At 38.8% G+C, this 26,287-nt stretch overlaps 1 protein-coding gene across 9 annotated transcripts in view; it reads left to right on the forward strand.

Moving 5' to 3' along the window:
- PPARGC1A (PPARG coactivator 1 alpha) overlaps positions 1-26,287 on the forward strand; it is a 653,301-nt gene that overhangs the window by 533,956 nt on the left and 93,058 nt on the right. The window contains exons 1-2 of one of the 9 annotated variants that reach the window (XM_058300341.2): positions 21,673-21,821; positions 22,306-25,893. The exons of 5 other annotated variants lie outside the window; for them this stretch is intronic. In XM_058300341.2, the coding sequence (XP_058156324.1) occupies positions 25,840-25,893 (54 nt within the window). In that variant the 5' untranslated portion in view covers positions 21,673-21,821; positions 22,306-25,839. Of the gene's footprint in view, positions 1-21,412; positions 21,822-22,305; positions 25,894-26,287 lie in introns of those variants that run through there. 3 more of the 9 variants (XM_058300362.2, XM_004461820.3, XM_058300317.1) reach the window with 3 other exon arrangements.

Raw genomic sequence — 26,287 nt, forward strand, 5'->3', positions numbered from 1 at the left:
AGTTGTTTGTGGTATGCCTGTTTTCTCCACTAAGTTTAAAGCCAGAGATGATGTCTTAATTGAATGGAATGCCCCTGATGCCTAACAGTGCACCTTTTAGACAGGAGATGGTCAGTAAGTATTTCAGGAGTAAAGACATGAATTTTTTAATGATTACCTTATAGAAAAGGGTATGAGAAATGCATGTCAGTTTCCCTAGTGGTAGAAAGAGAGTCAAAAAGTCAGTTAATAAATATAAAGGGCTTAGAACAATGTTTGGAACATAGTAAACGTCCAATAAAATCTAGCCCTTATTTATTTCATGTATTATAATGATCATTATTATTAAACCATCTGAGTATTCCCAGGGCCCAGCTCAGGGCTTGGGACAGAGTTCACCTTAGTAAAAATAAAGAAATGGATTCATATATGAGTGAATGAATCCCTCCCAGAAGGGGCGAGGAGTTCTCCTCTGACTTCCCTAGCACATCCTCATAGCTTTACTCTGGTATATAGTAGTAATACAATTTTCATTGCTATTCATTTGCTCATTTACTAGACAAAGAGTGATGCAAAAGCAAGACATTTGTCATCTTCATCTTTGTAGTCTTAAGGGTAGCCCAGCCTGTAGGTCGCAGTAGGTTCTAAGTTTATATTTGGTGAATGGATGGATGTAGAGAAGGATGGACAAACACATGCCTACCCCATGGCACTCTGTTAGCTCAGAAGTAAATGCTTTGAGTTGATAAGTAATTGATAAAAATTTACCACTTGATTCCATATAGTTATGATGACTTCCTCCTCCCTTCTTCCCTCCTTCCCTCCTTGCCCTCCTCCACACATGTCTATTTAGTCATTCAATCACCCTTTTAGGACCTAGGGATATACATGCAAATAAGACGACAATGTCTGTGTCATGGAACATTTTCTTTAAGCCTTATTTTATTTGCATGTCCTCTCCTCTGAGAACCCTAAATGGGCTTTTGAAATCTCATTAAAATTACAGTCCTGGGCTTTTAGGGCTCATAGGTGAATTGGTCTATGACACACAAAGGACCTCCGTTCTATATGCTCATTTATTATATTGGAGTGGAGGGGGACAGAGAGAGAGAATTTAAGAGTTAAAGTTCTTGACCAGCTGGCACCCAGCTGGCACTCGGTGTGAAGTAAGATGTATTATTACCTCTTCTGGTTCGTAAGGCATCCTCATAAGATCCTGTGAAGTCGGCACTGCAAGCCCTACTTTGCAGATAAGGAAACTAAGGCCTAAGGGCCTCTGTCCTTTGCTCGGCCCACACAGCTGTGAGTTGGCACCGGTGTCAGCAGTTAGGGGTGTGAGGCAGTCCTCTGGACCCAGTTACATTTCCTACTTGCCAAACCAACCAAGAACCCGCTTCCGTAAGTGCCAGTTCCTCACCTGGAATTCTCTTTCTTTCTCTCTCTTTTTTTTTCCTTTCCCTAGAAATCTTTCTATTTAAATATTTTTTCTCTCATAATTCATTTCAAACTAATCCTAACTACCCTTTTGTGATTCAACCTTTCCATTTTGTGATTGCTCAGTTTGTAATCAGATATATTTAGGGGCATGCATTTTCTAAAGAGACCCAGAATCACATTTTTTTAAAAAATGGATATCTTTTAAAAGCTACCGACTTTTTAAAGAATGTATTTCTTGACAAAATTCATATTCACTTATAACGTCATATAGTCCATGGCAGACATTGTCAAAATTGTGTCAATTGGAAAGTTATTGATTAATTATGGTTTAACTTGGGTTTCATGGTCATTTATCAAAGTTTACCAACAGTTGACAGCTGATACAGTCAGTCTGGTGGCCCATTAAGAAGTTCATAAGGTAACCATTAGAAGCTGGTGGTATGATCATGTTGGACTCTAATTGTGCATCACATCTGTCATCTCAATATCTCAGATCATAACACACACCCTTTTCCAAACCTTGCAGCCTTATGAACTTGTATTAGAATCATTTGACTCTAGGTCTCTGCCCCCATAAGATCGAAAACCCCTTAAAGGGATAAATTGTATCTTATTTATATTTGTGAGTAGGATTGGTGGAAAATATCATTTTCTTGGTAGTCTAAGACACCAAAGGCAATTATTCCTACTAAGCATGCCCATCGCTATGCTGGGAATACATAGAATGATTTCAAAGCCGAGGGTAAGGGGAGATAGTGTCTGCTCCGATACTGCCTGCCTCTCCTTCCCCCTCTCTTTTAGGCAGCACGGGTTTCTCCATTTGTGTTTTACTCACTCTGTCCTGTAGATTTCTCTGTCACTCCATACCTCACTGTTCATCATCATTTAACATAATCCATTCTTTGTTAGACTGTGGGCCCTGTGAAGCCAGGAGTTAAGTCTTACTCAAGTCCATAGCTTTAACTTTTCACACAATTTTACAAATGTAAAGATGTAAAGTGTTGGAAGGTATTAGAGGGAGTTTAGTGGAGATGTGAAGGCCATGCATTGAGGAACCAGGCTGCGCTGATTCAAATCCCAACCTTACCACTTCAAGGCCAGTTGGGCAAGTTGCCCTTTTTGTACTTCACCTTCTCCATCTGAACAAAACTGGGGTAGTGATGGTTCCCATCTCAGAAGATAATATGTGTAAAGCACTTAGCATAGTAGTTGGTACATAGTGGGCATCATGAATTAATTCTTTCTTAAAACACTTATTCCCATTTAATTAATTACTCTCGATTTTATGTCTCTGGTCTTCTAGTGACTTCAAAGCATTCTGTGGTTAAAAAATACCAATTGTTACTGCAGGGACAGTTACCGGACATTGTATGTCCTCCCGTGGCTCACTGGGTGGACTGGGGGAGAGTGTAAACTATAACATGAACCATTGACCATGTGGTATAGCAGTGCTCAGAGGTGTATTCACCAAGTGCAATGAATGTCCCATGATGATGGAGGAGATTCTTGTTATGGGAGGAGCGGGGTGAGGGGGGTGGGGGGGTATACGGGGACCTCATATTTTTTTAATGTAACATTAAAAAAATAAATAGACACACACACAAAACACCAATTGTTATAAAAAGATTGTGTAAGCAGCTGTATCCCACCACCTGACTGAGACCCAAATCTCAGCTCTTACTACCTTTCATGTTTCTTTGTGTTCCCTTAGCTAACACAGGACCTAGCGTGATTTGTGATTTGTCACCTGGACTTGTATTCATTTTATAGCTTCCTTGGTATTGAGGGGGTATATCTCAATAAATTTAGCAAATATCTACCATATGCCCAGCTAGTTATTTGATCCTTACATACTCCATGAGGACAGTGGTGTCATCTCTTTTTTATAGATGAAAAAACTGAGACCCAGGGAGATTAAGAATCTTGATCAAATAGGTACATGTGTCAGAGCCAGGTTTTGCCCTGATTTCAGATGCTCGCTTTCCCACATTATTTTTCTCCCCACTGCTTGTTACCTTCCTGAGTGCTCAACAGGCACCCCGCACCTCCACGGTCAGAGGAATCCCTGTACTCCTTTCCAGTGAAACATGTCTTCTTGCAGCTGTTTGTTCTCGATCCCAGAGCTTTTTTTGGAGGGCGTATGAATGGATGGACAAGATCCCAGCAAACTATGTTTCTGCTTTCCTTTATTTGTATGTTGGCACTCATGCAGATTTCCAATACTATACCAAACACCAAACAAGTATATAGAGCACCCAACCAAGCAGGACATCAAAGTAGGGGCACCCAAACTTCCCTTTGAAAGACAATTATATTTGGCATTCCAAAAATAATCATTGACCAGCTATCATGAGAAAGATTAGGACTTTACCAGGGTTCTTTATGCATAGTTAATTTAGTAATGAGTATAGTTTTTATTTTAAATTACATATGGGTAGGGCCTTTTAAAAGTCCTCACCGGATCTGTCTGACATTCATTCTAGGATGTTTATAAAATTAATTAGATCTATTTTCAAACCCTGAACTGATCTCTACTCCTTTTCCCTCAATAAACTTGCTATTGTTGTATTCACATATGGGTATTTTGGTTGATTGTGTATCTGGTCTTCTGCTCATTTTTAGACAGTAAGTGCTTTCAGGGCAGAAAGTTATATAATCTTATGCAATTTAAGCCCCTGGTAGGATGCTGGAAAATCATGTGGAGGGTAGTAAATTCTTATTAACTGATGGGCTGGGAATTGCTGGCTGTTTCTCCTTTTATCTTGTGTTCTCTGCATTTACAGAGATATAATTTACACACATGTGGCTATGCATAGAGAGATTTCTGAGGTTTGTCTTTATCTTTGTCATGGAATCATGGCCCTAATATAATTCTTTCACCCCAGAGGAGTCTTTTAGCAAGGATTTTTAGTTATAATTCTAATTTTTTAGGCTCAACCTTATTTACCTTTGTAAGGTAGGAAAAGAGTGAACAGTTCATATTTACAGGGCAGAATGCTTGAAGGCGAGACGGAAGTCCATTCTGTACCCTTTGACAGGTCTAAAGTTACTGTCTGAGGCTATAAATAACAACTGTGGACATGAATTAAAGACATGGACTCTGTGGCTAATTTTCTAGGCAGTATGGTGTTTTTGGGTTTTTGCCTTTATTTTTTACCACTCCTCATTCCTCTTTCAAGCAGTGGTGTTTAATGGTAATATTTAGAAAAAATAATATATGGTTTCTGGAAATATATTTTTTCACTCCTATGTCAGCAATTTAATTTATTTTACTTATTTTGAACTCCAGGACTTTATAATTTTGTGATGCAGATATTCAATGAAAGCTTTAGTGCATGTGAGTAAAGTAAATTTCAGATTCTCCCCCTCCCCCAAATTTTTTTCTGAATGGGAATTTACTGCATGTCTTCTATTTTTGAGTTTTCAAACTTTGATTTTTCAGTTATTCCTGATATTTTTGGCTTCAAGAGAAGCTAGCTTGAAATTCAGAAATGTAGGTATTTTCTATCATTAATTGTTTTAAAGAAAGTTACATTTAGTGGCAATTTGTGCCATATTTTCCCTCATAGATTTGTCCATATTTGCAATGACTAAGCACGGACAGTGAATTCAACCATTATTTTTTCCCCCACTTTCAAAGTTTTCAAGATTTTTTCTTCACATTACTCTTTGCTCTTTAAAAATGCCTCTCTTACACATTCGATTTGGAGGTTATATGGATGTTTGTGTTCCAAATACCCCTCTACATGTGGGCAGGGCACCCATACAAAGATAAACATGAGCCACTGTTTCCCATACATATTTGCATATCTATAAATCTCTACATCCATTCCATGGCATAATAGGAACAGAAATCTTATTGCATAGATTTGATTCTTAAATGCTGGCAGAATAAAGAACAAGTTGGAACTGGGAAACTTGAAGAAAGTAGATGGGCATTTGTGTAATGCCTACAGCTGGTACTGTGAAGGCTTCTTATCCACATACCCTCATTAATCCTGTTGCATCCTCATTAATAGCTCTTGAAGTAGGTTTTATCCCCATTTCTAGATGGAAAAATTAAGACTTGGGAAAGTTAAAAAGCTCAACCCTTGGTGTTGGGGCACAGTGTAGTGAAGGGGGCCTCACGTGTGTTTGCGGCTCTGGTACTCCCTGCTTCATAGGGGATGTATTCTGCATCCATCCCAAGTGTTGGTTTTCTTTGAAGCATTTGTTTCCAGGGGTGTAATTCGCCTGCATTGAAGCGGATAGCGACTATGAACTTGACTTAAATCTCTTTTACAAAGTGTTTCTTTTCTTTATTTTTTTCTTTTAATCATCTTTTTGGGGTCAGACCTTAAAATATTACATAATCAAAGTGTGCAACTATCATTCCTAGCCAGTTTTAATTATTGTTCTCTTGATCTTTTCAGGTGTGTGCTCAAGAGCTTTCAGAATGAGTATTCGCATGCTTACCTTTCCAAATAGCAAAAGGCCATCCATGTTTGCCTCTGTTCTTTGAGACTTCAGAAGATGTGAGGGTGTGAGAGGAGGCAGTGTACTCTGCTTAGTGTTCTGGGCCATTTACTTTGGAACCCACTTCATTGAATGGTAGCTCCCAATCTTCCAGGTGACCACGTACCTTGGACCTTACTCACAAGTACTTCAAGACCAGAGCCTCAATGTTCTCAAGCCCACCTGTTTTTTTAATTTATTTTTTAAGTACTTTCAATGGAGTTTGTTTTGTTTATAAATCCTAAGTCAGAAGAGATTTGAAAATCATGTATTTTAGTACCCTCTCTAAAGACTGACACTAGAATGGGTTTTATTTTATTGTATTTATTTTTTTCTCTATTTTTAAAAAAAATGTTACGCTAAAAAAAATATGAGGTCCCTACACACCCCCTACCCTCCTCATACCACTCCTCCCACATCAACAACCTTTTTCATCACCGTGGCACATTCATTGCATTTGGTGAATACATTTGGGAATACTGCTGTACCACATGGATAATGGTTTACATTGTAGTAGAATGGGTTTTAAATGCCCATAACCCATCTGACCTTTCCATGTTTGACTACATTTCCAATCTTAGGATAGAAAATATATACTGGAAATTGATTCTACTACTCGTGTTTAAGAGGCAAAGTTAAAGTCCATGTGCTGAGTTCTCTTCTAGAGTGAGATGACCATATTTGTATGTACCTTATGGTGTAGACTTTCATGGGAACAAATTATGGCATGGAAAACCTCTTTGTAATAAGGTTTGCCATGTAGTCTTAAATTGTGTTCTACTCTGGCCTTTATTTGAAATTGCTGCCTTCAACAAGAGTCTTCATTTCATTTAAGGGAGCAGGCTGGCATTATAAAAAGGGTTCTTTCTCCACTGGGAGTGCTCCTCAATGATCTAAATGAAACACCCCAACTTAAACTTAGAAGTTGCTCTGCAAAGAACGGTACATCCTTTCACATGAAATGTAAGACCACATTCCCAGATACTTGTGGAAAGGATCTTTTGGACCAGAGTGGGACGCCATGTGTTAGCCATGTTCCTGTTTGAGTCTTCTTTCTCTTAATTCTGGTGACTTTAGCTAGATGCAGGTGGTGTTTTCACTTTCCTTCTGAACCAAAACTGTAGCTCCCTTCTGACTTATGATTGTTAAGCACAAACCATGATGCTATTTTTCTGCACAACCTGGTGGTTAAGAGCAGAATTTTGGGAATCGGACAAGACTGAGTTCAAGTGCTTGGTCTCCTATGTACCGGCTTTATGTCTTTAGAAAAGTTACTTAATCTCTCTAAACTTCAGGGTACTTATCCCTAGACTTAGCATAATAATAGTACTTACTACACGGTGTGAGGATTAAATGAGATAATCCACAGCATTTTCATAGATCGGCATAGTTCCTGGCACACAGTTAGTATCCCCAAATGCTAGATGTTGTTTCTTTTTTTTAATTTTTAAAGTTTTTACTCTTGCTCAAAGGTCTGTGAACTATCAACTTTAGAGAAATAGAGGAAATCTCCTCCCCCCTCATTTTTTCTGAGAGTTGAAGGAGAATAGGGGAAAACGGGGAGACCTTGCTTGATTTCCCACTCTGTAGACTTGTTTATAACAGTGGTAGGTTACTATGAAAATTTTGGGGGCATTTACTATGGAATTTTAAGGTGGCATTATTGAGTTAAGCATTCAGTGCTCACCTCAGGAAAGAAACACTCTCCCATGTATGCATGCCACAAGTAGTTTACAAAGGAGAGGGTTATGTGAGGGTGGAGAAGGGGTGGCAGAGACTGACTTCCTTGTCTGACAGAGTTAATCCTTGATTCTGTGAGAGCATTACTGCCAAGAGTTGAAACAGTGATCACGTCCTAGCGATTGACCTTTTGTAGACCATTCCACAAAGTTGTGCATAGTTATAGCCAGAATTTAAAAATGAGAAGCCACTATCTACTAGGGAGTATGGCTTTCCAAAATAGATTCTGAAGCCGAAAAGAACTCTGAGTGTTTTTCAGAAAGGCTGACCTCCTTTCATGCCACTTACTGTGAATTAAAGCTGTGAGGGAGAACTAGTTTGGGCATGTGGTACAGCACTTAGCACCACCGCTGCCAAGGAACAAGATTTGTGTTTCTAAGGAGATACAACAAAAAGGAGAATGCTTTAAGAGCCAGCGGCTGTCAGAGTGTAAAAGTATCTATGTTCAGAAAGGGAAATAGAAGCTGAATTAAGTAATTTTATACACACGTTGCTGGTGCCCTTCTGCTAGTAATTCTTAAATTCAAAAGCAAATAGTTGTGGCCACAAAGGGCTTAGGGCATCTCAGCTGACTTCAGCTCTCAAACTCAAACTGGATATGATTGGTACAGACCTGCTGCTCTATGCATGTGATTTTAAGATGGTCTGATTCTTGTCTTTCTTTCTGTTGGGTTGTATCAGTAACAGGGAGGAAAAGGTGCATGACATATTTCAGAGAGGCTTGGGCAAGCACCTCACACCTATTCTGAATAATGCCAGTTGCAGCCAGTTTGCAAATGCTTGGTCAGTTATTAGCACGGAAGGATGTCCTGAACAGGTTCATTGGATAAAGTCTCATCACAAGACAGAAATCACAGGGAGAAAGCACCAAGGAAAAATTACAGTACTGCTATATTTACTTAGTGCCTTGCACCAGGGTTTTATTTTCCACAGTTGGAGAGGGAACCACCTGTCTCAACTGCTGATGTCAAAGAGCTCCCTCGAGACTCGGAGCTGTTGGAAAGCACATGATACTGTACATATTTGCTCTTACGTACATATCTGGCTAAGATTGGGTTTCAGATTTGTGCCCAATTGTGGAGTTCATTGAGCAGTGACTCGGAGGTGCCCTCCCACGTCACTATGCCCTTATGAATTAAAAAGTAGCAGGTTTAAGCCCCAGTTGTGAGTGTTCTCTCAACTTTCGATATAAGTGTTTATACAGCAGTAAAATGAATGATACGTTCCTTGGCTGATTGTCAATGGATTCGGTTTTGAAAGTGAGTATCAGGAGACAGTATTTCTGCACTATGCTGTTGGCATTTGGATTGTGTTTTGTTTCTAAAGATCAGTATTTATATATATATATATATATATATATATATATATAATATCAGATTTGGAGGCTTTGTATGTAGATTGTTAAAGAGGCAAGAAAAAAATGATTAGTGTGTATTTATTTATTTTTGCTTTAAGCTGATAGAGTGTCGTTGTGGAAAAATTGTAGAGTGGATGAAATGTCTAATTTTGAAAGACTGGATATTATGATCAAGCCTTTCAGGAGATCTGTTGCACTGGTTTGTTTTTTAATTTTCCAAATTGTGTAACCTATTGCTCCATTTCGTTGTGTCTGGGGGGAGAATTAAGCCTTTTAAATGTAGTTCCTAGTGAAATGTGTGGGCTTCCCCATTGCAAAACTCCAGGGGCACCATTCATGCCATAGTAAAAGGCTTGCACTTAAAATATTCCATCGACTAGATGAACAATCCCAGGCCGTCTGCTGCTACCAACATTGCTCAAACATTACATAAAAGTAGGATTCTTAAAACAATTGCAGAACACTTGCTGTTACTGAAGGTGTTCATTAATTTAATAGTGGCACACATCTGAATTTGAAAATCTTTACCAAATTTGCAAATTATGTGGTTATTGCACAAAATAGGTCAAAAACTGTGTCTGAGAGTGCAAGTTACATGCATGGGCCATATCAAATCAATGCCCTATGAACCAGGGTTCCTAATTCCCTAGGTTCACATGATATACGCCTTCAGTTAAATTAATATTTGAAATGATGCTTGGTATCTCTTACTCAAGTCCTAAAAAAGAGTAAACAGGATGGGCTAAGATCTCTGAGTTCATCTAATCTTTCCCCCAGTGTAGGATTTTCCTCTGAACCATTAAAAGTGTTATAATATATGATTGATATTAATTAGTTTTCTGTAAAGTACTGCACTCCTTAACATGAACTGAACTAGAAATAAATATATTACCATGAATTAAGATTTTATTAGTTGCATAGAAGAATTGGAAGGCACCTATGTGAAATCCTAAGTACAGGCGTTAAATTGAATTAATGCCAGCACTGCCTTGAGATTAATTTGAGTACCGAAGAAGAAATAGTATACCATAACATAACTGTGTTTACTGAGTTATTTTTGGCATCAAAAACTAAGGCTACATTATAGATGCAACAACAGGCTTTCTCCCTTGGAAGAGAGAGGCGGGTACATTTTGTAATTAAAGTGAATGTTACCCTCTGAAAAATGCCTCTAGTCTCCAGGAAAAAACAGCCTTCTGGAGAACACCACATCCCTGTGTATATCTTAGACTTTACCTACTTTGTGACTCACTGGCTGTCTTCTGCATCCTATTAGAATGTTATAATAGGATCAACGTGGTCTGCCACCCTCCTAATTCTGGAGTACGGGGGAAACCTCACTTTATAAGCCCTATGTTGAATTTGCATCTCATTATTACGTATATGTTTTGAAAAGGTTTGGAAGGGTTTGAAACAGATTTATGAAGTTGCCAGGGGAAGGTTCTAGAGGGGATTCCAGATTTTGTAAGGAGGATGAATTATAGCGCATTTCGTACTCGACTGTGAATGCTGGCTGTTGTGCAGCTTCGAGGATCACCTTTCACAGGCTGCGATGTGAGTGGTGCCTCCTAGAGTTGTGCACTGCTGTGGTCCTGCTCTGCTGTCTCCTTCTACTTGCAAATTCCCTCGTTCTGCAATTCATTATTACTTAATTGGAGAGTACTCGCTACACATGTAATTTGGAAATTACTTGTAGCTACATTTTTAAAAAAGGTACATTTAATTTTGATATTTTTAACCCAATAGATCTAAAATATTATACCAACATGTAACTGACATACCATGATTAGAGATATATTTTCCATTCTTTCTTTTCATACTAAGACTTAGAAACCCTACATGTATTTTACATTTATGGCACATACATCTCAATTTCCACTGGTCACATTTCAAGCACTCAGTTGCAAAACATGGCTAATGACTACTATATCAGACAGCACAGCTTTAAACTTCTGTACCTACATGTCAGCATTCTATTACCCAGAAAAATCACTTGCAATAGAAATAACTTACATACCTAAGACAAAATAGAGCACAGCCTTTATGTCATATTATCAATTTAAAAAGTGATGGTATGATTGACCACACATTTGTGAAAAGAGTGCAAATGCTAAAACAATTTAGTTGGTAGGTCACTGGTAGAAAAATTCACTTTATATTGAATTGTTTTGCTCCTGTGGCTTTGTTTTCCATTCTTCCCTCTTTGCTGGTATTTCAGATATCATTTTAAAATACCATTTGATAGTTTGCGGTTCCTCTCTCATTTACAAACTCATGGTATTTTGTCAGTTTCATGGACCATATGGATGTCTTATTTCTTAAGGAAGAAATTCTTGAAAGACTTTTGGCTCAAATAACTTTTGTGGCTAGCATAATAGATACATAAACCATTTTCTGTACTTGCTGCTTCTGGCCTTTCTAGAGGTACAGCCAGGTCAGGACTAGTATGAAACTGGTTTTACTTTACTTTAGGTAAGCAGAGAAACCAAACAGACATGCCTACAACTTGTGTGATGACTCTGTGCACACTCATAGAAAGTAAGCTTAATGTTAAACTTAAAAAGCAAAGTCTGCTGTGCTTAGTTTCTAGATCTTTCTTTAGATGAGGAAACCAAGCAAAGAGATAACTACTGCTTCTACCCTAATGTTGCTTGATGTTAAAATGAGTATTAAATAATTGTCCATGTATAGCAGGTATCATTATCAAGTACTTATTATATGCCATGCACTGGGCACATGTACATTTCATTTAACTCTTAACACCAGCCTTATAAAATGGGTATTTATATTGCCATTTCAAATCTGGGATTCAATAGCTTAGATAACTTGCCCACAACCACACGGTGAATCAGTGGCAGATGTGCACTAACTCCAAGCCCAGACACTAAAAGAAGGCCACTCCATTTTCAAACCAAGTCAATAACACCTGTTAATTATGAATTTTGAATCAATGGCAAAATGCTAAAATTTTAGAGTTGGAAGGTATCTTCACCTCATTCATACAAAAAATACACACAGAGAGCACTTCATCTGGTCCCATCTTTTGATAGAAGAAAAATAGGTCTAGAAAGTTGACACAGATTTGCCCAAGGTGAAACAAGAATATCTGAGACCTGGTGCCCCTTCATTCCTTCTCTCTGCTGTTGCTACGTGGCTTAATGGCCCTTTTAAGAAGATAAGCTGAACATTTGGATTTTTTAACAGAAGGGTAACAGACTTACAACTTTGTAATAAAGACAGAATTCGTTCTCTTCTCTATACCTTTTCAACTTACTATTGAAGTATAATATGAATATTGAAAAGTGCACATGTAACTCTTTGGCTCAATGACTTTTCACTTACTGAACATACCCATGTTCTAGCAGTAAAATCAGGAAAGAAACCATACCTAGCTTCCCGAGCTCCTTTCCTCCAACACCTCCAAATCCTGACACCAAGGGCAAATTTCTATTTTGACTTCCAACAGCATAGATTAGATATGTCTGTTTTGTTTTGTTTTTTAATAGAAATGGAATCACAAGGTATGTACTTTTTTTGTGTGCCTGACTACTTTTGCTCCGCCTTGTGTTTGTGGGATTTGCCCACATTTTGGTGTGTAGCAGGAGTTTGCTCATTGTCATTGCTCTATTTGGCTATGCTTTAGAAGTATAGGAACCCAAAAACCATACTATTTTAAGTAGCATTAATAGACTCATTTAACATTATTTATTATTTAAGTTGCTCTTTCCAGAAAATTACTAGCCACAGTTTCGTTTTATTTAGTCTCAAACAGAATAACAAGGCTGAAATAGTCCCATAAGGCTTTCGCAGCTGGTACCCAGTCTGAGCTGGGCATACCTCAGCAGTTGCAATGCAAAGCACATCCCAGGAAACCATTCCTGTCCTGTGTTTTTACGCAATATGCGGCATTGGGTAATAGAGAAGACAAAGAGCACACAGGCTGAAAATACCCACAGGAGAGCACCGAGCTGGAGTTCCCACTTTGTAGCTTTGTAAGGCTGTGCAAAAGGTTAGGTGCTGCCTATTTTTAGGCCCTCTGGGTGGAAATGGATTTACAAAGACGGATGGGAGAAAGTTACACCTCATACATTGTCAGAGATTTTTTTTGTTGTTTTGAAAAGAGGTAGGAAAAGAATCCATTCCGATCATCTGGCTAGGAGCAAAGTACAACCTGGGCTCTTTAAAGAATAATAGAGCTTTTGGCTGGGAAAACTCCTCCAAGCCTCCTTTTGCAGATTGTTTCACAGAAATGAAATATCGGGCTTTCCTCTGTCAGTTTCCTTGCAGTGTCTTTTCTCTGGTTGTGGATAAATGTGAAGTTAAATATGGCATGCTAGTGAATACTGCCAGTGAACACCCGCCGTTGTCTGAGAATAGCTGGTGGTTTATCAAGGCATTGTCCTTACCAAAGTTTATCATTTACTTGGTCTTATTTTGCTTACTCCAGTGTCTTCATAGATCCCTCTTCAAATTCTGGATTAGGGAATTTAGTGTGCCTACTGCTGTCCATTCAGCTTTAAAGGAAAACATCCAAGCTGGTGGTGCTAACTGGCACAGAAGCACAAATCCTATACCCTTGCTCAACAGAGTTGTGTATACAAAGAAAGCAGCTGAACAGGAAATTTCTGTAGCCCCCAGGGATGCATCTACTATCCTTCCTGTGATATGGCCTTAGTTAAAAATATTTGCTAATAATACCATGATAAATTGTTTTAGGCATATGACCTTCTTTCCTTCCTCCACATTTGCAGTAATAACTCAATTGATGCCCCCCCTCACTAAAAACAGGTAACGTCTCCTTTTACCAAATACAATGAGATTTTTATTTAATACTAATAGTTTATTAATACTAAAAGCCAGACAGATTGCTTTAAACTCTTATTTCCACAGGCTCTGTAGACTTTCTTCCTTATTACAGAATCCTGAAATTAAGTTCAACCCTATTTTCTAAATCTTCCCTTTCCTGGGTAACACCATTGCTCACTTGTTGTAAAATCAAACCACATTTTCGTATATTATTGCATCCATACGTAGGCATAAGTAAATTGTAAACTGGCAGGTCAGTTGTGTCTCTTCTCACTTCCTGTGCAAGCAGAGATTTGGTCTTACAAATGACTGTGTTACTTACCAGAATAATGATAAACAAGAGGACAACAGGCTTTTTCTCCGGAGCAACTACCTGGGCTTTGTAAGAAGTCTGGCTTCAAAGAAGCAGGTCTTCTCATAGCCAATGTGTGTGGTTGAAAATATTATATTTCAAAATTCTCTTGTGTTACTCTTTGGAATGGTTAGAAGGTTCAATAGCCATAGTGCAAGGACAGCAATGAAGCGGGGCTCTTTCAGCAGAGTTGAGCACCAGTTCCATTTCTTGCACATCATCCCTGATTTCCAGTGCCTTTGTGCAATGAAGCATTTGGATTCATCCTGCACAAAGAAGGCTTTCTGAGTTAACTCTCTCTGTCAGGGCAGACATCACTGCGTTTTAGAGTTGGCAGGGATCTTAGATATAATTAAATCTGGCCACCTCATTTGACAGATAAGGAAACTGAGGCTCAGAAGCATTAAGAAAACTGCCTAGAGTTGAATTGCTGCATAGTGACAGCACTGGATGAGGACCCACCGTTCTTACTACCGGCCTTTTCCTTCCTCTTGGGCCTAGGTCCAGATCCACGGAGTTTGCTCTACTTATTGGGTAGATGGGAGTCTTGTTAACCACTTTAAATCTCAGGAGGCAGGGAAAAATTCTTCATGGTAGAAATAATGACCACCCAAGTATAGGCAGAGTGAGTTTCAGGAAAGGCCAAGTAAACGGAAAAAACATGAACTTGAAATAACTAATAATGAATGGAAATTACTGTAGCTGTTTCGGTGTGTATTGGTGGGGTAGCTTGGGGTGTGGTGGTGAGTTTTAGAGGGATGCAGCTGGGAGAAGGAGGAATAGAAGAGGTGGAGGGTTGGTCCGCCTCTCCTGTGATATTTGGAGGGCTCCTCAGAATTAGCTTCTTGCTTCAGAACAGGGCTGTAACGCGACAGCATTCACACAGGTGGCACCACATTTAAGAGCCGGTTGTGTGCCAGAGGTTCACTTGCAAGTTGCCAGTTTGAAATTTGGACTGCATGCTTCTCGTCAAATCAATTTCTGTTGTCTCTGGTAGAAGCAACGTCTCTAAGAGCTCTTTCCCTAAGCCATTGGGGCGGGGGTGGGGGTGGGGTGGGGGGGTGTCTCATGGTCTCTTGCTTATCCCCAGCTGGTGGAGTCTCTTCTTGATAGAGGCCCTTAATACTTGAGGCATTCCATTCTTAAGGCATTTACTTTTTTATTTTTCCTTGGTATATACTCCTGAACGTCATGAGATGATAGAGGGGCAGAAAAAAAAATCGATGAACACATAAGAGGCTTTCGTATAGATGACTTAACCCTACCGAAGCTAATTGAATTTTTGAAGGATGACGTTTGTTTAATCTTAATTGGTGAAATTTCAAGTTGAGAAACAAAGGAAAGAGGATTGTGGCAGCTGGGAGTCAGTAGTTGAGGCCCATCTGAGGTGAGTTGATGGTGGTTGATAACAACTCCTCTCCTCGTGCTTTCATTAAGGATCGAAAAGGTTTTTATGTGTTTCAGGTTGTAACTCTTCTCAGAATCACTCATGAGCCTTGCCGCCTAACTGGCATAGCTGTTAGCCTTGGTTTGAGAGCCAGAAATGACTGTCATTTTAAATATATGATGAATATTTGAGACAACTTGGATGTCAAGGAATACTTCCATTTGTTCCATTCTCTGTGTGTTAGGAAGAAATAAGTTTGAAACTCTATATTTCTTTCTAAAAAAAATGAATTTATATTCTTCTAAATGCAAAAGCTTTGCTTGTTAGGGAACAGATGTAGCTCAAGTGCTTGAGTAACTGAGTGCCTGCTTCCCATGAACGAGGTCCTGGGTTCAATCCCTAGTACCTCCTAAAAAAAAAAAAAAAAGATACTGCAGTTTAAGCCATACAAAAGTTATGCTTGTTTATCAGACAAAATTTTTAAATTACACAAAGGCATACACACACATACACACAATTTGGAAGTACTTATAATGTTATCAGCCAATATTAACAGCTTGTTATATATTCTCTGCAGACTCCTTTCTTTCTGAGTGCATATATTCATATTTGTATGTAAATTGGTTATGATTGTAGTGTTTTCAAGCCTAATTTTAAACTTTAATGTATTTTGAGCATTTTTCCCGTGACTCTATTAAATATATTTTACAATGTTTTAAAGACATCATTGAATATATATATTATACATATTATATATACTACATTATAATTAATTGAACTAGTATATTAATGCTGGGTATTTATATTGTTTTCAATTTTTTGGTGAAATAAATTATGTGTATTGACTATCTTCATAACAGAAATCTTTGTTCACATCACCCTGTTAGTTCCTTAAAATGAATTTCTTGATGTAAAACTTTCTGTATCTATGGAATGCCCATTTTCAAGGGTTTTGATACATATTGTCCTGCTCACTCTCAAGAAAGATTGTACTCATTTGTAATCCTACCAGCAACGTTTGACACCTATTTTTTTATTGAGCTGCCTAATGTGGAGGTCGAACCTTGAAGTAGTCCTCTTGGTTAAAAACATTTCCTTAAAAATCCTTTGTCTACTTGTGCTAGCAAATATAAAGTATAAGATTTGATATGTCACCACAAAATTTAGCTTTGACCTTAAACTAATTGCTTTTCAAGATGAGAATGTATTTCCTTTTTAACTCTCCCACCTTCCATTTTTGGAATCTATAATAGTTCTGATAGAATGAAATTCAGATATCAAAGCCCTGGAAAACCTACAACAGAAACACAAGTAAAATAACCAGAGACCCTTCAAAGACACTACCCAGTGGGATTTAAAATATAATAAAAAACCTTTACTTTTCATTCTTCCATTTTGAGAGTGAATGAAATACAGTTTTTGTCCCTTAAATCAAGAAAAATTCAAAGGATTAGAACTCATCCTCTAGAATTAAATATCAGGAGAATTATTTGACTACCAGATATTTTTTCGATGTAACAATTTGTATACTTCAGTTTTCTCTGACTTTCACTTACTTCAGTTAGCGGGGAAGAGAATCTTTCTTATTAACTGAAATAATATGTTATTGGGATTCATTAGCACTTGAATTTTTAAAATAGTATCAAATTTAATAAAATGCGTTCTTATTTTCTGTTCCAACAAAATGAAAAACTTTGCTAAACAATCCTGTTGAATATTTCTTGTCTAAATAATCAATAAATCACGGCATTATAGGTGAACTAACCTGAAATAAGGTAAATGTAAATGTCTATAGATGAACATATGGCAGATCTGAACATTTGACAAAATCAGATTTTAACCATCCTTTTATTAACTGTTACCTGTACCTCAGATTAATTTTCATGTTACTTTTTTGTTTTTTGTTTTTAATTTGAAATATACCAAGAACAAATTTTGACATCTTAAAATATAAGCTGACTCAGTTCCATAAAGGTGGTCTGCAGAAGATTTATTGGAGTTGAGAAATGAGTTGCTGGTGTTATCTATTGCCTCTAATTTATTTTTTAAAAATGCTAGAAGGTACTAAAGATGTCCATTGGCTTTCCTCTATGTGTTTCACCAAAGGTGCTTTGTTCATATTGACTTCACTGTTGCAATTTTGTGTAAAACAAGATTTTAGGGCATTTATAGGCTGGAGGTCTTTGTTGTCGGTACTCCGCTACCAACTTTTGTGCCTTCCATGACCTCAGATTCAAACATATCCATAGACCCAGAGGGTGTGCTCAGAAAGTGAACTGGGGTCTTAGGTTTGATGAACCTCCATAAGAATTAAAAAGAAGTTGGAATTGAATGCCTGTTGGTGATGACTAACTTTAAAAATACTAGATATTCTGGGCAGACCCCTTGCCTTTCTGAAAGAATACTTTAGGCAGGCAGCATTTTTAGGAATGTTGGTTTCCAGTTATGGAGACACTAGGATAAATGAATGAATGTCATTTGTATGTAGGAAACTTTCATTCTTCCTAGAAGGGCTTTTGGGGATTTTCATGCTTTTTCAGCTGCTTCATTTTCTTCAGTTGTAAAATGGGTTCATAGATAATCTTTATAGGATTGTTTTGAGGGTTAAACTGAATGAGATGTGGTATGTGAAATGCTGATTTTAATGTTGATCTTATGCAAGCTCTGTTGTACTTGTTTTCTGCTCCATATTTCTTCCTTGAAAAGTTTCAGCCTTGGTTTTATTCTTATATCATTTATCTTTACCTTATAAAACTAAATGGCAAAGACATTTGTCCTAGCAGCTCTTTACTTCTGAGTTTGTGCCTGTATACAATAATGATGTCAAAATCAATTGTTTTTGTTACTTTTTAGAGGCCTTGTTATTTGAGTTTGAATGTGTTTTTTTTAAAGATGTGAACAGTTGTCTAAATATAGAGAATGGAACAAGCCCGAAATTTGGGGCCAGAGTGGGGAAAGAGACCCAAATGTTATGTATTCTTTTGTTATACATTTTTTTGTTGTTATAAAATTGAATTACTCTCTTAAGGTTTTCCTTTCTCTTGCTATCAACTCTAAGGATAGCTTCTCCAACCCTGCCTCCACCGATGTTGGAGCCTTGAGGGATGTTAACAGAAATTCCATCAGGGTGGAATCTAGGCTCTGCTGTAGGTATAGGGCATCAGGAGCACTCAGCAGATGTTAATAAATACCTCTTTCTATTGTTTGGATAAAATGGGGTTGACTTGGGTTTGAATTGCAAAGGCCAGTGAGAGGACTTTGTACCTAAACAGTGTGTTTTAAGGAGTTGAAGAGGAATCTGAATGTCGAACAAAATAACATTTCTTTCTCCTCTCAAATATTCCTCTATATATAAGGATTGTCTTCCCCCTAAAGTTGTAAACCTGTGTGTCCTTGTCATATGCTGTCTTGGCACATAGAAAGGTTTCAATAGATCTTTGTTGATTGAAACCAAATATTTGGAGATCTTGGAGGCAGGGCATGAAGGAGTGAAAGGAGCATTGCAGGAGAGTGGAAGAGAAACGGTCAAGGTAGGGAGAGAATTAAATATAGAGACCGTCTTGGGAGCCAGAAAAGACCAAGGTTGGTGAGCAACTAACAATCTAAGTTTTTCCTGAGAAAAGAAAAAAAGAAAAAAGGACAGAGGAGAATTTTAATCCGCAGAGTTAACTAAATTATAAAACCTCTAAAATGTCCTTCTCAATAGAGTTGCAATCTTGATAGTTAAGAAAGAAAAAAGAAACTGTTGGAAGGCACTCTAATTTGTCCCAAGAATCTGTTTAAATTTTGATTGGTATAGTAGTAGAAATTTGAGAAAAATGCAGTGCACTATGGTTTATAAATCATTCACATGTTTTTTCTCTTAAAAAGCCCTCTGTGACAGTGAAGGGAAAAACACACATACACATATGAAACCACTTCTTGTTTTCAGTGGATGTGCTAATCTGGATAAGGAAAAGTGAAATTAGGTGGCAAAAACAAAACATACAAAACAAGTAAATAAGAAAACTCCAGTAACATACTGTGAACAGTTCAAAATATCAAAAACAATATGAAATGTTTCTGTAAAAGAACCTCTCTAAACTGTCTGAAAGGAATTTAAAAAATATATCTATATGATGGGTTCCTAGCATTCAATAAACACAATTAAATTCAGTGTCACAGGGTAGCCTTAGCACAGGCATCCTCTGATAATAATTTATAAACATCGAGTCTTCTAGGCCAAGTGACCAATATTATTTCACAGTAAACCATGTTGAGGGTAGAGTCAGTGACCTTTGCCCTGAATTTTAGTAATTTACTGAAGTTTTACATTAAATCAGCATATAATTGGGAAGAAAATTAGTGTTTCTTTGTGGGGAGCACAGAGTAATGTCACTAATTGAGTGAATGAAAGCCTTCCCGAGGTTGTATTTTGCTGTTCTTTCTTGATTTAGAAAATTAAAACTACAATTATTTTCCACTAGTTAGATTAGGGAATCTGTGCCAGTGAAATGTATTCAGCTAACTTAAAATGTCAAAGCCTGTCCAGCAATGACAAACTGTCAATTTTATCACATTATTCAGCAATTTACTGGCAACTTGTTGCAGATATGAGGAGACTAATCTCTTATAATGTATGTGGTCTGAAAGAAGAAGCATTCTGATGTTTTCTTTTACTTTAATTTTTGAGCATCTTAATATTTAAAAGTTTACTTTTCTCTGTAAGGAAATGGTTAATACAGAAAACATTGTATGCCTCAGTAGAACAGGAGTTTATATTACCAGTGCTTTAAAAATTATATTTAGATACCTGGGGAGTTCTTTTTTTTTTCCCAGATAAATTATTATCTAGGAAAAGAATTGAGCTGATCTTAAAGGTATATTAGGTTTAAATTTTTATTAAAGCATGAACATTCAAAACTGTCTGTATATGTGTGTACACCTCCTTGGGCCCAGAAGAGTTAAGTAAAACTACAGTACTGTTTTGAGATGTGTTTTTCCACGGTGTTTAGTACCTTGAGTTTGTTATGTATTCAATATGTAGTGTCATCATAAAACAATTGCACCTGCATTAGCCCTCATTGTCTCAGGGTAGAAACTGAAAGAAAAAAAAAAAAAGCTCAAGAAATGAATGTTTCTGCTAAGAGTGTGTCTAAGAGTGTGTCGGTGTTTTCCCCTCACTTCATGGATGTTCTGATTTCCTGCGCAAACCCAGGGCATTGAAGGTTGGAATCCAGTGTTTATTCAAAAAGGCACCCAAAGGCAATTTGGAAAAAAAAATGCTTCATGTATGAAAACAGGCAGCCGGAAAAAACTAAGCTGATCTGAGCACATCAGCAGCATCTGAATGTACTAACATTTGTTTTCTGGAAGCCTATGAGAGAAATGGAAATAATTAGAAGGAGCCTGAAAGAATGGTATTTTGTTGCTTCTTCTCCTTATATGGAGCAAACTGCAGTAACACTTCAGGAGCTGGTGGTATCCCCTGGTGCCATGGGGACAGCCGATTTCTTAGTGGAGGAGTTTGTTTATACCTTAACAAATACAGGCTGTTTTGTTGATTAAACAAGCAAAAAAATTTTTTTTAAAAATGCCCCATTCACTGCTTTCAAACACTCCCCTCCAGTTAGAAAATGTCTCATAAAAATGCATCATGTGATAAGTCTTTCTTTAGTCCCAACCGAGACTGAACACACTTGGAAAGCTTGAGTTAGAGTCCTTAGGGAATACACATTTGAGCTGAGAATATAGTTACTGTGTCATGAAACAGGGAGCTTTGCCGCTTGCTTGTTTGGGAAGGAAAATAAATTAAAAAAAAAAAAAGAAGATTGCAGGGGATTTTAGTTATTACATGGCCAGGGCTCCGTTTACAGTCTGTGGCATTCCAAGCTGGCTTTAATCACAGCATGATGCTCAAAGCCTCCAAAGTCCAAGTGTTTCCTTTCTTTCTTTCTTCTTTCCGTTTTTTTTTTTTTTTTTTAAAGCGTTACTTCACTGAGGCAGAGGGCTGCCTTTGAGTGACGTCACGAGTTTGAGCAGCAAGCTGCACAGGAGAGGGAGGCTGGGTGAGTGACAGCCCAGCCTACTTTTTAATAGCTTTGTCATGTGACTGGGGACTGTAGTAAGACAGGTGCCTTCAGTTCACTCTCAGTAAAGGGCTGGTTGCCTGCATGAGTGTGTGCTCTGTGTCACTGTGGATTGGAGTTGAAAAAGCTTGACTGGCGTCATTCAGGAGCTGGATGGCGTGGGACATGTGCAACCAGGACTCTGTATGGAGTGACATCGAGGTGAGCTGGGGCTGGGCTGGGCAGTTACAGCCAGGACCGGAGCCTCCCCTGGATGCAATTATTCCTGAGAGGGGGGAAGGGCTTGAACGAGAAAAGGAGGCAGAAAAGTAGCCTGGGCAGGAGCTTTGGGAAGAGAATCTTAATCTTATTTTAACTCCAATAAGTTTGCTATTTTAAGGTGGCTCTGAGATGCCCTGAGCAAATCAAAGCTTAGCTGCTGTCATCAGTATCTGTGGCAGTTGGAAACTCTTTCCATGTGCCTTTGGCCCTATTTCCAGTCATATGCAATATTTATGCTCTAAGATATTGATATGAATCAGAAGCTGAAGTCTTTCCAGGGGTGTTTAGTGGCCTGCTTGGAAAAATGCCATTTCTATTTATAAGAAGATGAAGATAAAAATATTAAAATGAATGTGTGCAACTATAGTCCGTTTTGACTCTGGTCCGGATTTTTATTTTCTCTCTCTCTCTCTCTGTTCATCAGACAGAGAACTCACAAAATCCCAAATAATTCCTGCGGGGCTTTTTAAGATTGCTTTTCTCACAGAACACAAAACACCGATGCTGCTTCCTTGAAAACTCCTATCTGAGGTTGAAAGATCTGACCAAAAGAGCAACAACAACAACAAAACCTTGCAGTGCAAGGTTTCCCGTTAGCGTTGGCCGCGGCCGCCGGGAAGCCAGTGGTTAAATCTCCCTGTACCACGGAGAGCTGCCTGAAGCAGGAGGGAGAATAGAGTTTATGCAGGACTGTGTGAGGAGCTGCTCGCTGCTTGTGTAAAAATAGACGGCAATACATCAATTCCACAGCTTCTGCTGGCTACAATTCATACAGGGGGGAACAAGCAAGCCATTTCCTCGTAATCTCTGGAGTCTAGAGTGACTAGCAGGGGGACGGAGGACCTTGGCAGGTTTGCATTCAGCACGATGGAATGTTCTCGGAAAGTTTGGGCAACTTGGGAACCAAGCGAAACTTTCTGTGGACTCTGGTGAGGTGGACCCGAATTGAATTGCATGGAGGATCGGGGCTGCTAACAATGAATCTGGCAAACGACTGCAAGTGCTTCCTCTGGGTAGCTGGGGGCACGTAGGGTAAGGGGGAGGATCAAGTGCCACACGTGATTTGATTAAATAAGATGTCCATGTGGTGCAGCGATACACATCTAAAGTGAAAATAATTTGACCCAGGCCGTCTGCGAATGCATATTTCCTCTCTAGCCAGGCATGCCCTGGATTCTTAACTCTTTCCTGGGTTTTCCAAACGGTTGTCTCGGTCTGCCCTCCATGCCTTGGCAGATTTTTATTTGCGGATTGTAATGGTTCTTGTGATTTCTTCGTAAGGAGGAGTGGATATGGATAATTCATGTGTCCTGTAGCTATTATGAGGGCTCTAAGTGGCTTCAAAGTCCTAATTGTCTCTGAGTAGCTGGCGTGTCCTGTGGGTGGCTGTCTGGCTGGCACCGTGGGTCTCAGCTGCTGTAGTTTCATTTTTCCATCCTGTATTATTCCTAATGTTGCTAGGAATTGATTGAGGAACTAGATCCTATGGAAATAGGGAAGATTTATTTTCATCATTGGAATTTCCTACGGTCATTCTCAAATAAGCCTCGGAACCCTGTAGAACAGGGGCCCCTTTTGTTTTGCTTGGGGTGGTGAGGTCTGGCACTAAGTGTCCGCCCGCGGGTTGAGTCGGTCGGTCGGTCAGTCGGCTGAGACTGACCAGCCGCTCCTCTGTTGCGCTGGAGGCAGCCGCCTGCCGAAGCCCAGCCTTCGCGGCAGCAGCCTTGGGAATCGCCTCCACTGGTCTAAAATATTACGAGCAGCAGGTAGCGTGGGCAGCTTTCATTTTTTGAATCATTAATGTTTGCTGTCATCCTAAAATGTATTATGCCCTTTTGCACATAATGACAGGACAGCACATTGGTTAATAAAGGCCCATATCACTAGAGCTACTCAGAGTCCCCAGTGTTTCACAGTTTAATGAAGGTGATGTACAATAAGGTTACCAAGATTGATAGAGACAATTCACATGACATACACGCCACTAAGACTGTCATCCTTTACTGCCTCCCTCCCCACCCGCTTTCCTCTGTCCTGGGCAAATTTTTTTTAAGAAGTGAGATTCTTTTTTCATTAATATAATTAATGTGGCCAAGTCCACTCTTTCGTCTCTCTCTCTTTAAAATTTACCATCAATGGCACAAAAACCTCCAAAAGGTTAATGGAGAATTATACTTAATTATAATGATTCATTATCATCAGTGCAGTTAAGCTAATTTATTGTCTGCTCCTTAACTAAGAGAAAAGTCTGTTGGGGTGAAAGAATGTACAATAATTAGCCTTTTGTGTTTAGTGACTGCTTTATCCTCTTAAATCTTATTATAAAATTAAGGCTATGGTTGTGAAATAGCTGTCATAGTTGCAAAGAGGCAGTAGAATGTGTCTCTGTAATTGCAATAAAGCACACCTGTTACAGATGTATAGGGAAGTAGTAAATATCAGCATGTCAGATGAGGACAGTTACAGGGCTCGGACTGTTAAGTCTGGCATCATCCAAAGGCCAAATATAAATTAATAACAGGAACACTTGCTACTACTAATGTGTTTTAGATTAGCAGGATAATGCCACATTCAGAAACACTGATTTTATTAGCACATCAACATTGGCAGGAGTACATGCACTTTATTTCAACCATAACATAGAGGCACAAATGAAATAGAAGGAGGGAGGGAGAGAGGGCAGGATAGAAAGAGAGGGAGGGAAGGGAAGGGAAGCGAAGGGATAGGAAGGGAAATATGTAAATTACAGGTTAACCAAATACAGCAAATTGATCTCCTCTTTTCTGGGGTTGTCAAAAGTTATTTACAAATGCATATTCCTGGAAGTTGAAGGGGTTTTGAACAAGCTGTGCGTAGAGAAAGCAGTGAGAGACAGCAAGAAGTTGCTCAACAATCAGTATGACCCTTTAATATGCCAAACAACGGTTTCAAAGTTTTACTCTCCCCAACAGAACTTAAGCTCAGACAGATGTAGATATTCTGAGTTTTCTGGTTTATGTCTATTTTTTTTTTTTGTTGCTATGGGTTTTTTTAATGCTTTTTTTTTTTAAAAGAACTATCCTCAGTGAAATCCTAGGGTTTATTTACACCACTGAAAAAGTGCCCCCCTTATCTCTGAATTGATTGGGTTGTGGAAGAGTTGCTACTACGTGTGTGTGCTTGGATGATTAACCCTTGGGCAAGTGTGGTGCCTGGGAAGTGTTATACCCATAACAAAACATGGACATTGTACCAGAACAAAATCTTTTCAGCCCAGCCTCTGCTTGCTTATAAACCCAGTCAAATACACTGAGCTGTAACTTGGAGTTAACTTGGATAATAAAAAGGAAAGACCAACAAAATGATGAGGAAAGAGTTCAGATGGAGAGGATTGGCCTTCTTTGCCTTGCTTCTGGGCCTGCCGTTGGGACCTCAGGGGCGGCTGGTGGTCTCAGGGATGAGCCCAGGGCTAGGCAGCTCCTCCCACCCTCCCCTCATCAACTGCTGACTGCATTACCCAGGATCAGCTTCTCAGTGTGCTGCACATGACCCGTGCAAGATAGCCTGCCAGGGATGACAGGGGTGCTCGAGAAAAAAAATCTGCATGAAACTTATTTCATACAAATTCTAAATGTCAAGGAGGATCTTCATGCCAAACTGCTACCTGGAGATGAGCAACTCTGGAGCATCTCTCCTGACTTTGGCAGGTGGGGCCGTGAGTGGGCCGCTTCCGAGGATGTGTCTGCTGATTCCAAGTGTGTGCCTCAGGATTGCAGGTGGCTGAAGTTCTCCCTGCTCCGGCATTACCAGACCCCTGCAACAGGAAGTTTCTGCAGCACTTCTGCAAGGAGGAACCGGAAATTGAGATAGCCAAGTCAAGTCTGGGAGACTACCTCACAGTAAAGGGGTCCACTTTCCTCGAAAAGCCACTGTGTGGGACAGTCAAAAGGCCGTCTACTCTATGCTTGTGAGGAGCTAAATGATTATGACCATCCAAAATAGCCTTGGTGATAAGCAGCCAGCTGGGGTAGAGGTATTTTAAACTTTTCCATACATCGAAATGGTTTTAAAACTCTAAAGGAAAATAGTTATTTTGAATTCACTTGGAGCATAGTTTATGTTCTATAAATACTGAAAAAAGTGTTGTGGTTTTTCTTTTCCAGAACCAGGAGATTCCCACCATACACATATATACACATACATATCAACACACACAGCTTGCAAGTTACATAAAGTGGCAGGTCTAAAGATCATCTAAGAAAAATATGCTTTTTGTCCTTCATGTAAAGGAGCTTGCTTTTGGTCTATTAAGGATGAAGTCCAGAAACCCATGGCAAGTCAAGTAAGAGTAAATGATTTAAATAACAATTCAAGGGAACCATCGACAAGTCATAAGACTTTGCACCATTAGTTGCTAAATGAATTAT

The sequence above is a fragment of the Dasypus novemcinctus genome, chromosome 1 (assembly GCF_030445035.2).
Source record: "Dasypus novemcinctus isolate mDasNov1 chromosome 1, mDasNov1.1.hap2, whole genome shotgun sequence".
Classification (NCBI taxonomy): Eukaryota; Metazoa; Chordata; class Mammalia; order Cingulata; family Dasypodidae; genus Dasypus; species Dasypus novemcinctus.